At 45.8% G+C, this 12573-nt stretch overlaps 1 protein-coding gene across 2 annotated transcripts in view; it reads right to left on the minus strand.

The window, feature by feature from the left end:
* Positions 1–12573, minus strand: part of LOC139226842 (sodium-coupled monocarboxylate transporter 1-like) — a 152386-nt gene that overhangs the window by 79257 nt on the left and 60556 nt on the right. For both annotated transcript variants that reach the window (XM_070857910.1, XM_070857911.1), the window contains exon 9: positions 3081–3210. In XM_070857910.1, the coding sequence (XP_070714011.1) occupies positions 3081–3210 (130 nt within the window). The remainder of the gene's footprint in view (positions 1–3080; positions 3211–12573) is intronic.

The following is a 12573-nucleotide window of genomic DNA, read 5'->3' on the forward strand; positions in this document are numbered from 1 at the left end:
CACCCCTCACCCTCTGAATGAAGAAATGTTTCCTCATCTCCCCTTTAATCCTTCTACCAACTACTTTAAATCTATGCCCCCTGGTATTGACCGCTGTGCTGAGGGAAATAGGTCCTTCCTATCAACTCTATCTAGGCCCCTTATAATTTTATACACCTCAATTAAATCTCCCCTCAGCCTCCTCTGTTCCAAGGAAAACAACCCCAGCCTATCCAATCCTTCCTCATAGCTAAAGTTTTCCAGTCCTGGCAACATCCTCGTAAACCTCCTCTGCACCCTTTCGAGTGCAATCACATCCTTCCTATAATGTGGTGACCAGAACTGCACACAGTACTCTAGCTGTGGCCTAATTAGTGTTGTATACAGTTCTAGCATAACTTCCCTGCCCTTGCATTCTATGCCTCGGCTAATAAAGGAAAGCATTCCTATGCCTTTAAACTACCTTATCGACCTGTCTTGCTACCTTTAAGGAACTCTGGACATAATACTCTAAGGTCTCTCTGTTCCTCCACACCTCTCAGTATCTACCCATTTATTGTGTATTCCCTTGTCTTGTTGCCCCTCCTCAAATGCATCACCTCACACTTTTCCGGATTGAATTCCATTTGCCACTTTTCTGCCCACCTGACCAGTTCATTGATATCTTCCTGCAGGCTGAGCTGTCCTCCTCTCTGTCAACCACATGGCCAATTTTTGTATCATCTGAAAATTTTGTTAAAATGCCCCTACATTTAAGTCTAAATCATTAAAAATACTACAAAAAGCAAGAGACCGAATACTGAGCTCTGTGGAACCCCACTGGAAACAGCCTTCCAGTCACAAAAACTCCCCCCCAACCATTACCTTTGCTTCCTGCCATTGAGCCGATTTTGGATTCAATTTGCCACTCTCCCTTGGATTCCCTGTGCTTTTACTTTTTTGATCAGCTTACCATGTGGGACCTTGTCAAAAGTCTAGCTAAAATCCGTGTAAACTACATCAAACTCACTGCCCTCATCGACCCTCCTTGTTACTTCCTCAAAGAATTCAATCAAGTTAGTCAGACACAGCCTTCCTGTAATCCATGCTGACTGTCCTTGATTAATCTGTTTCTTTCTAAATGAAAGTTTATATTGTCGCTCAGAATTGATTCCAGTAATTTGTCTTCCACTGAGGTTAAACTAACCGGCCTGTAATTGCTTGGTTTATCCTTCCTCCCTTTTTAAACAATGGTACAATGTTAGCAGTTCTCCAATTCTTTGGCACAATTCCTGCAGCTAGGGAGGATTACAAAATGATGGTCAGAGCCTCCGCAATTTCCTCCCTTGCTTCTTTTAGTAACCTTGGATATATCTATTTTCAAGGATACTAAACCCCTTAAAACTTCCTCTCTTACGATATTTATCCCATCCAATATTTCACTATCTTCCTCCTGAAGTTCAACGTCGGCATCATTCCTCTCTATTGTGAAGACAGCGGCAAAGTATTAATTTAGTATCTGACCCACATCCTCCGCCTCCACACATCGATCACCATTTTAGTCCCTAATGGGCCCAACTTGAAGTTCATTTGCCAATTGCATGCCCATTCTGCAAGTTTTTTAATGTCTTCCTGCATTTTGTCAAATCCTCCTCTGTATTAACTACACCCCCAATTTGATGTCATCGGCAAATTTTGAAATTGTACTTCCGATTCCAGAGTCCAAATCGTTTATTTAAATGGTGAACAGTCCCAGCACCGAGCCTTCATCAACAGGTCCAGGCAGCGGGCGGTCAAGGAGGTTGTTTTGCCCAACTGCCTTCCTCTCTTCCACAGCTATGTACGCGCCCGAGTGTCCATGGAGATGGAGCATGTGGTGTTCGGCGACCGGTGGGACTGGAGTGCATTATCACAACCGGCAACAAAATTTTAATTTAATTGGTTAAGTTTTACTTAAAATTTGTTAATTTGCAGTCTTTATTGGTTGTGCCCCTTTAAAAAGGGGACACATGCTTGACTTTTAATTGTCATTGCCAGTATTTAAAAGAGTCAGCACCGATCCTTGTGGAATACCACTTCCCACCATTTGCCAATCTGAGTAACTAGCTTCAACCCCCACTCTCTGTTTTCTGTTTTGTAGCCAGTTTTCTATCTATTCTACTTGTCCCCTGACTCCACAAGTTCTGGCCTTAGTCATGAATCTACTATCGAAGGTCTTTTGGAAATCCAAATATATTGGTGTCTACTGCATTAGCCTTATCTGCCGTTTCTGCTACTTCTTTAAAGAACTCAATAAGGTTGGTCAACATAAGAACATAAGAACATAAGAATTAGGAACAGGAGTAGGCCATCTAGCCCCTCGAGCCTGCTCCGCCATTCAAAAAGATCATGGCTGATCTGGCCGTGGATTCAGCTCCACTTACCCGCCCGCTCCCCATAACCCTTAATTCCCTTATTGGTTAAAAATCTGTCTATCTGTGATTTGAATACATTCAATGAGCTAGCCTCAACTGCTTCCTTGGGCAGAGAATTCCACAGATTCACAACCCTCTGGGAGAAGAAATTCCTTCTCAACTCGGTTTTAAATTGGCTCCCCCGTATTTTGAGGCTGTGCCCCCTAGTTCTAGTCTCCCCGACCAGTGGAAACAACCTCTCTGCCTCTATCTTGTCTATCCCTTTCATTATTTTAAATGTTTCTATAAGATCGCCCCTCATCTCCGGAATCAGCCTAGTGAATCGTCTCTGTACCCCCTCCAAGGCTAGTATATCCTTCCTTAAGTAAGGTGACCAAAACTGCATGTAGTACTCCAGGTGCGGCCTCACCAATACCCTGTACAGTTGCAGCAGGACCTCCCTGCTTTTGTACTCCATCCCTCTCGCAATGAAGGCCAACATTCCATTCGTCTTCCTGATTACCTGCTGCACCTGCAAACAAACTTATTGGGATTCATGCACAAGGACCCCCAGGTCCCTCTGCACCGCAGCATGTTGTAATTTCTCCCCATTCAAATAATATTCCCTTTTACTGTTTTTTTTCCCAAGGTGGATGACCTCACATTTTCCGACATTTCTTTCTTTTTGAAATACAAATTAAGTTCATTTTAAACTGAATTAAATGTTACCTGGTTGGAGTTACTGATTTTGTTTGCCTTTACTGGATCGCAGGTCTCATAAACAGCATACATAACTAAACCACACAGACAGGCTGTCGTGAGCACAATAATCATACCAACCCAGTTCAGAAATACAGCTCTGTGAAATCAGAAATAATTGTTGGTAATACACAAAGCAGAATTGCTCATTTCACATGCATGATACCTTAAAGGTGACCTCTGTTTTTATACCCTTATGAGATGCTTCAGTATTAAAGTCTGAATGATATATGCCCAGGACAATATAATCTTGAAGTGTTAATCGTGAATATTAAAAATCATGTAGTCACCTGAAATTGTGAATATGGAAGCGTTTATTCTGGAAAGTCAGGAGAAAAGAAAGCCAAGTAAAATTAGACAAGAAAACCACAAGCTCAACATCATTCAATAAACAACTTCTTCACTTAACATTATAACTTAATGCTATGAATTGTGGCCCTGAAAACATTCAGCCAGAGTTTCTTCTCATCAGAGGTACAGCCACCACCTATCCTTACAAGGTCATCAAAGCAACGAGGGACGAGAACTCCCTCATATGGGAACTGATGTAACTAGACTCAACAGGTGTATCTGGAAGGACGACCACCTGGGAGTCTAAGCTAGATTAGGGGCAGGGGCCTGGAATGCCTCACCGCGCCCTCCCCACCTCCCAGGATTGGCAGGTAGTCATTTCTTTCTGGGGTAGCCAGAATGCTCTACTTCCCCGCTCTCTCCCAACCCTCCCCTACCCCTGCCACTCCCCAACCAACACAACCATGCCTGGCCAGATTACTGTGGTGTTTCCAGAGTCCACGGTGGGGGCATGCTATAGAAGTGTCCCCCAGGGCCCACTCATGGAGGGCCCTCCCCAACCCTGTGATCGTCGGCAGGGTAAACTGCGGAGATCTGCAGCGGTCACAATTCTGGTGTAACTGCTGGGATCTCCAGAAAATGGATGTGAGAGGCCAGGGACTCAGTTGGAGCAAAGATCAATTGTTTCAATAGTGAAGAGAATGGGGTATATTGCTTGGTTCCAAGGCAGAAGGAAAACATCCACTGAAGATATGGATCACACCAGTTTATGTGAAATCAGGTTGCACATCTTTTTTAGGAGAAAACTAGTGTAAAAACTAAGCAGGAAAATATGCACTTCAATTTACATATAGATTTGTTGCCTTCTGTAAGTAATGTCATATTTTACATAACAAAGATAAACTTCTACGTGGTTTTTACTGATAATCTATTTAGACCTGCAGTTCTCTAACACAAATTCATTTACTGGAAGTCACAAAGGAAAGCAATAGCACCTTACAAACATTGTATAGAAACACAGAAATTACTAGGCAACTAAAGACCAAGATCCATCTAGTTCGCCCTCTGCCATCCTGGTACAATGATAATGCAGTTGTTGACTAACTATGGCAATCAGTCTCTATCAATTAATTTACAACAGACCTAGACTTGAACATAAGAACATAAGAAATAGGAACAGGAGTAGAACATTTGGCCCCTCGAGCCTGCTCCGCCATTCAATACGATCATGGCTGATCTGATCATGGACTTAGCTCCATTTCCCTGCCCGCTCCCCATAATTCTTGATTCCCTTATCGCTCAAAAATCTGCCTATCTCCGCCTTAAATATATTCAATGACTCAGCCTCCACAGCTCTCTGGGGCAGAGAATTCCATAGATTTACAACTCTCTGAGAGAAGAAATTCCTCATCTCAGTTTTAAATGGACGGCCCTTTATTCTGAGACTATGCCCCCTAGTTTTAGTTTCCCCTATGTGGAAATATCTTCTCTGTATCCACCTTGTTAAGCCCCCTCATTATCTTATATGTATCACCTCTCATTCTTCTGAACTCCAATGAATATAGGCCCAACCTACTCAACCTATCTTCATAAGTCAATCCCCTCATCTCCAGAATCAACCTAGTTAACCTTCTCTGAACAGCCTCCAATGCAAGTATATCCTTCCTTAAATATGGAGACCAAAACTGTATGCAGTACCCTAGGTGTGGCCTCACCAATACCCTGTACAGTTGTAGCAGGACTTCTCTGCTTTTATACTCTATCCCCCTTGCAATAAAGGCCAACATTCCATTTGCCTTCCTGATCACTTGCTGTACCTGCATACTAACTTTTTGAGTTTTATGCACAAGGACCCCCAGGTCCCTCTGTACTGCAGCATTTTGTAATTTTTCTCCATTTAAATTATAATTTGCTTTTCTATTTTTCCTGCCAAAGTGGATAACCTCACATTTTCCTACATTACACTCCATCTGCCAAATTTTTGCCCACTCACTTAGCCTGTTTGTATCCCTTTGCAGATTTCTTGTGTCCTCCTCAAAATTTGCTCTCCCAACCATCTTTGTATCATCAGCAAACTTAGCTACATTACACTCAGTCCCTTCATCCAAGTCATTAATATAGATTGTAAATAGTTGAAGCCCCAGCACCGATCCCTGCAGCACCCCACTAGTTACAGTTTGCCAAACGGAAATTGACCATTTATCCTGACTCCCTGTTTTTCTGATAGTTAGCCAATCCTCTATCCATGTTAATATATTACCCCCAACTCCGTGAACTTTTATCTTGTGCAGTAATCTTTTATGTGGCATCTTATCGAATGCCTTCTGGAAATCCAAATACACCACATCCACTGGTTCCCTCTTATCCACCCTGCTCGTTACATCCTCAAAGCACCCCAGCAAATTTGTCAAACATGATTTCCCTTTCATAAAACCATGTTGACTCTGCTTGATTGAACCATGCTTTTCCAAATGTCCTGCTACTGCTTCCGTAATAATGGACTCCAGCAATTTTACCAACGACAGATGTAAGGCTAACTGGTCGATAGTTTCCTGCTTTCTGTCTGCCTCCTTTTTTAAAACAGGGACGTTACATTTGCGGTTTTGCAATCCGCTGGGACCTCCTCAGACTTCAGGGAATTTGGTAGACTACAATCAATGCCGCCACTTCTTTGAAGACCCTAGGATGCAAGCTATCAGGTCCAGGAGACTTGTTCGCCTTTAGTCCAATTATTTTACAAGAGTACTACTTCTTTAGTGATAGTGATTGTATTAAGTTCCTCCCTCCCTATAGCCTCTTGATTATCCACTACTGGGATGTTTTTAGTGTCTTCTACCGTGAAGACCGATACAAAATATTTGATCAAAGTCTCTGCCATTTCCCTGTACCCCATTATTAATCTCCAGTCTCATCCTCTAAGGGATCAACATTTACTTTAGCCACTCTTTTCCTTTTTATGAACCTGTAGAAACTCTTACTATCTGTTTTTATATTTCATGCTAGTTTGCTTTCATAATTTATCATGCCTCTCTTTATTATTTTTTTAATCGTTCTTTGCTGGCTTTTAAAAGTTTCCCAATCCTCTGGCCTCGCACCAGTATTGTATGCCCTTTTTTTCAATTTGATACCATCCCTTATTTCCTTAGTTAGCTACGGATGGTTATTCCTTCTCTTACAGTCTTTCCTTCGCATTGGAATATATTTTTGTTGAGAGTTATGAAATATCTCCTTAAATGTCTGCCACTGCTCATCAACCGTCCCATACTTTAATCTATTGTTCCAGTCCACTTTGGCTAAGTCTGCCTTCATACCTTTGTAGTCTCCTTTATTTAAGCTGAGGACACTGGTTTGAGATCCAACTATCTCAGCCTCGAACTGAATTTGAAATTCATCATCATAGTCAGTCCCTCGAAATCGAGGAAGACTTGCTTCCAGTCTAAAAGTGAATTCTTAGGTGACTGAACAGTCCAATACAGGAATTACAGTCTCTGTCACAGGTGGGACAGACAGTCGTTGAAGGAAAGGGTGGGTGGGACTGGTTTGCCGCACGCTCCTTCCGCTGCCTGCGCTTGTTTTCTGCATGCTCTCAGCAACGAGACTCGAGATGCTCAGCACTATCCCGGATGCACTTCCTCCACTTAGGGCGGTCTTTGATCAGGGATTCCCAGGTGTTGGTGGGGATGTTGCATTTTATCAAGGAGGCTTTGAGGGTGTCCTTGAAACGTTTCCTCTGCCCACTTGGGCTCACTTGCCGTGTAGGAGTTCCGAGTAGAGCGCTTGTTTTGGGACTCTTGTGTCAGGCATGTGAACAATGTGGCCCGCCCAACGGAGCTGGCTAAGTGTGGTCCATGCTTCGATGCTGGGGAGGTTGGCCTGATCGAAGACGCCAACGTTGGTGCGTCTGTCCTCCCAGGGGATTTGCAGGATCTTGCAGAGACATCGTTGGTGGTATTTCTTCAGCTATTTGAGGTGTCTACTGTACATGGTCCACTTCTCAGAGCCATACAGGATGGCGGGTATCACTACAGCCCTGTAGACCATGAGCTTGGTGGCAAATTTGAGGGTCTGCTCTTCGAACACTCTTTTCCTCTGGTGGCCGAAGGCTGCACTGGTGCACTGGAGGCGGTGTTGAACCTCGTCGCGATGTCTGCCCTTGCTGATAGTAGGCTCCCGTGGTATGGAAAGTGGTTCACGTTGTCCAGGGCCGCGCCATGGATCTTGATGATTGGGTGGTAGTGCTGTGTGGCAGGGTCAGGATGGTGGAGGACATTTGTCTTACGGATGTTTAGTGTAAGGCCCATGCTTTCGTATGCCTCAGTGAAGATGTTGACTATGACTTGGGGTTCAGTCTCTGAATGTGAGCAGAAGCAAGCGTCGTCCACGTACTGTAGTTCAACGACAGAGGTTGGGACGGTCTTGGATCTGGCCTGACCATGCTATGGTCACTCATTCCGATTGTTTATTAATCCTGTCTCATTAATAAACAGGCGAGGAAATTCCCAGTGATGGACACAGTCTAAGGATAAGGGGTAAGCCATATAGGACCGAGATGAGGAGAAACCTTTTCACCCAGAGAGTGGTGAACCTGTGGAATTCTCTGCCACAGAAAGTTGTGGAGTCCAGTTCGTTGGACATATTCAAAAGGGGGTAAGATGTGGCCCTTATGGCTAAAGGGATCAGGGGGTATAGAGAAACGGCAGGGGCGAGGTACTGAGGTTGCATGATCAGCCATGATCTTATTGAATGGTGGTGCAGGCTCGAAGGGCCGAATGGCCTGCTCCTGCAGCTATTTTCTATGTTTCTATGTTTGGGGAACCATAGGTCCAAAGTCACCTGTTCCTCCCAAGTATGCTACACATACTACATGCCATGTCTCAAATTACTCATATTTTCCAGGAAATAATATTTTCGATACATATTATGAAAACCTGCCACTCTCTCAGCAAAGGTTAAAAAATATAGGGCTAAAAATTGGTGGCCGTCACAAGAGTTGCCGGTGTCACCATGGTCTTGGATAAGCGGCCGCTGAAAATGGACGCAGTATTACAGGAGAAAAATTGGTGCTGGGGGCTAAATATTTTAGCCCAGCACTAACTTACCATGTAACACCATCCTGGTGGCGTTACTGCAGGCATGAGAGTTTAATGGGAGTCTTCAGCTCTTAAATTCCCTTCTGAACCTCGAAAATGGAAAAAAGTGCTCCAGCACTAACACAAATGGCGCAGCACGCCAGGGAAGGAGCACCGAAGGTCTCGCATGCAGCACTCCAGCTTTATGCAGGGGTTCAACACTGTAAGACAGGCCCTCTACCCACAGGGGCCAGGAGGCCCTCCAGAAAGAAGGATGTGGGACTACATCACCGAGGCCGTCACTGCCAGCAGTGTTGCCCCCACCACCTGGCTCCAGTGCCCAGAGAAGCTTCATGACCTCAGACCACTGGTCAAGGTCACTGAATGCACCTTCAAAAGCCGTCCCCTACCAATTGCACCACTACCCTCATTAACTGCTCAATGCACAACTCCACCCCCCAATTACTCATCGACCAACAATCTGTACTAATTATGAGGCACACCTCCCATTCCTAGCCTCACTTCACCCCCTTGGAGGAGACGATACAGGCCATTCTTGGCAGGAGCACGGCTGAGCCCTTGGCCAGCGGCAGAGCAGAAAGGATACAAGATATTGGTATACTCATACTAAATCCTCCTTCTTGCATGTACCTCTTGCTTTCCTGCCCTCCCCTCATCACAGCTCCACCCTTGTGCCTTCCTCATTTCACACAAAAATGCAGCCTGGCCATCCAGTGGGTGACCAGGTAGAGGGAGGATGAGGAGGAGAAGAAGAAGAAATAACACTGTTGATTTGACACTCCCAGCCACCAGCTCCTCAAAGGTCCACCAGGAAGGCCATTTGCAGTGTCGCCCACTGAAAGTCAGTAGCCTTCCACTAGCCATGCTGCAGCCACTGGGGTAACACTGAGTGACATCAGTAGGATAGGCAAGAGCACAGACAAGACAGTCACTAAGAGAATGCATAAGCGTGATGAGTTGGTATCTTGATGTCATATTGAATGGATAGATTTATAAAGTTGGATTGGAAAATTTGCTTTGTGGTGGCTTTTATTTCAGCATCATGGCCAAGAGGATACTGTGATAGTCAGTAACAGAGGGAAGATAAGGTGTGGGACTAATGTTGAAAGGGGAATTGGGGTTGTGGTCACTTGTATCGCAGGTAAATGATTCCATACCGGATATCTCGGCAAGAAAGGGTCTGTCTGGGGTGCATCCTTCCTTCCGCTTCTTCCTCTGCAGCTTCTTCCTCTTCTGCGTCTTTCTCTTCTCTTTGCAAGTGGATGCTGTAAATCGGAAATGACAGCATAAAATGCTGGAAATACTCAGCAGGTCAGGCAGCATTTTAACCTTTTTTATTCGTTCATGGGATGTGGGCGTCGCTGGCAAGGCCAACATTTATTGCCATCCCTAATTGCCCTTCAGAAGATGGTGGTGAACTGCCTTCTTCAACTGCTCCAGTCCGTGTGGTGAAGGTTCTTCCACAGTGCTGTTAGGGAGGGAGCTCCAGGATTTTGACCCAGCAACGATGAAGGAACGTTGATATACAGGGTACTTCCAAGTCAGGATGGTGTCTGACTTGGAAGGGAATGTGGAAGTGATCGTGTTCCCATGCGCCTGCTGCCCTTATCCTTCTAGGTGGTAGAGGTCGCGGGTTTGGGAGGTGCTGCCGGAGAAGCCTTGGCGAGTTGCTGCAGTGCATCGTGTAGATGGTACACACTGCAGCCACGGTGCACCGGTGGTGGAGAGAGTGAGTATTTAAGGTGGTGGATGGGGTGAATGTTGAAGTGGTGGATGAGGTGCCAATCAAGCAGACTGCTTTGCCCTGGATGGTGTCGAGCTTCTTGAGTGTTGTTGGAACTGCACTCATCCAGGCAAGTGGAGAATATTCCATCACACTCCTGACTTGTGCCTTGTAGATGGTGGAAGTCAGGAGGTGAGACACTCGCCGCAGAATACCCAGCCTCTGACCTGCTCTTGTTGCCACAGTATTTATGTGGCTGGTCCAGTTAAGTTTCTGGTCAACGGTGATCTCCAGGATGTTGATGGTGGGGGACTCGGTGATGGTAATGCTGTTGAATATCATGGGGCAGTGATTAGACTCTCGCTTGTTGGAGATAGTCATTGCCTGGCACTTGTGTGGCACGAATGTTACTCGCCACTTATCAGCCCAAGCCTGAATGTTGTCCAGGTCTTGCTGCATGCGGTCATGGACTGCTCCATTATCTGAGGAGTTGCGAATGGCACTGAACACTGTGCAATCATCAGCGAACATCCCCTTATGATGGAGGGAAGGTCATTGATGAAGCAGTTGAAGATGGTTGAGCCCAGGACCCTGCCCTGAGGAACTCCTGCAGCAATGTCCTAGGGCTGTGATGATCGACCTCCAACCACCACAACCATCTTGTTTTGTGCTTGGTATGACTCCAACCAGTGGAGAGTTTTACCTCGATTCCCATTGACTTTAGTTTTACTAGGGCTCCTTGATGCCATACTTGGTCAAATGCTGCCTTGATGTCAAGGGCAATCATTTTCACCTCACCACTTGAATTCAGCTCTTTTGTCCATGTTTGGACCAAGGCTGTAACGAGGTCTAGAGACAAGTGGTCCTGGCGGAACCCAAACTGAGCATCGGTGAGCAGGTTATTGGTGAGTAAGTACCACTTGATAGCACTGTTGATGACACCTTCCATCACTTTGCTGATGAATAAGAGTAGACTGATGGGGTGGTAATTGGCCAGATTAGATTTGTCCTGCTTTTTGTGGACAGGACATACCTGGGCAGTTTTCCACATTGTAGGATAGATGCCAGTGTTGTAGCTGTACTGGAACAGCTCAGCTAGAGGCTAGCATGATAGCCAGGATGTTGTCAGGTCCTATAGCCATTGCTGTATCCAGTGCGCTTAGCCGTTTCTTGATATCACATGGAGTGAATCGAATTGGCTGAAGACTGGCTTCTGTGATGGTGGGGACCTCAAGAGGATGCCAAAATGGATCATCCACTCGGCACTTCTGGCTGAAGATGGTTGCACTCACGTGCTGGGCTCCACCATCATTGAAGATGGGGTTATTCATGGAGCCTCCTCCTCCCGTTAGTTGTTGAATGGTCCACCATCTTTCACAACTTGATGTGGCAGGATTGTGGGATCATTTAGCCCCATCTATAGCACGCTGCTTCCGCTTTTCAGCATGCATGTAGTGCTGGGTTGCAGCTTCCCCAGGTTGGCACCTCATTTTTAGGTACGCCTGGTGCTGCTCCTGCCACGCTCTTCTACACTCTTCATTGAACCAGGGTTAGTCCCCTGGCATGAGGGTAATGGTAGAGTGAGGGATATGCTGAGCCATGAGGTTGGAGATTGTGGTGGAATAAAATTCTGCTGCTGCTGATGGCCCACAGTGCCTCATGGATGCCTAGCTTTGAGCTGCTAGATCTGTTTTGAATCTACTCCATTTAGCACGGTGGTAGTACCACACAACACGATGGAGGATGTCCTCAGTGTGAATACGGAACTTCGTCTCCACAATGACTGTGTGATGATCACTGCCACCAATGCTGTCATGGACAGATGCATCTGTGACAGGTAGATTGGGGAGGACGAGGTCAAGTAGGTTTTTGCCTCGTGTGGGTTCTCTCACCAACTGCCACAGGCCCAGTCTGGCAGTTATGTCCTTCAGGACAGTAGTGGTGCTATTGAGCCACTCTTGGTGATGGAGGGTACATTCTGTGCTCTTGCTACCCTCAGTGCTTCTTCCAAGTGGTGTTCAACATGGAGGAGTACTGATTCATCAGGTGGTAATCTGCAGGTTTCATTGCCCATACTTGAACTGAAGCCATGAAAATTCATGGGGTCCGGAGTCAATGTTGAGGACTCCCAAGGCCACTCCCTCCTGACTGTATCCCACTATGCCGCCACTCCTGGTAGGTCTGTCCTGCCGGTGGGACAAGACATACTCAGGGATGGTATTGGAGTAGTCTGAAACATTGGCTGAAAGGTATGATTCTGTGAGTATGACTATGTCAGGCTGTTGCTTGACTAGTCTGTGGGACAGCTCTCCCAATTTTGGCACAAGTCTCCAGATGTTGATGAGGAGGACCGTGCAGG

This window comes from Pristiophorus japonicus, chromosome 16 (genome assembly GCF_044704955.1).
Source record: "Pristiophorus japonicus isolate sPriJap1 chromosome 16, sPriJap1.hap1, whole genome shotgun sequence".
NCBI classification, from domain to species: domain Eukaryota; kingdom Metazoa; phylum Chordata; class Chondrichthyes; family Pristiophoridae; genus Pristiophorus; species Pristiophorus japonicus.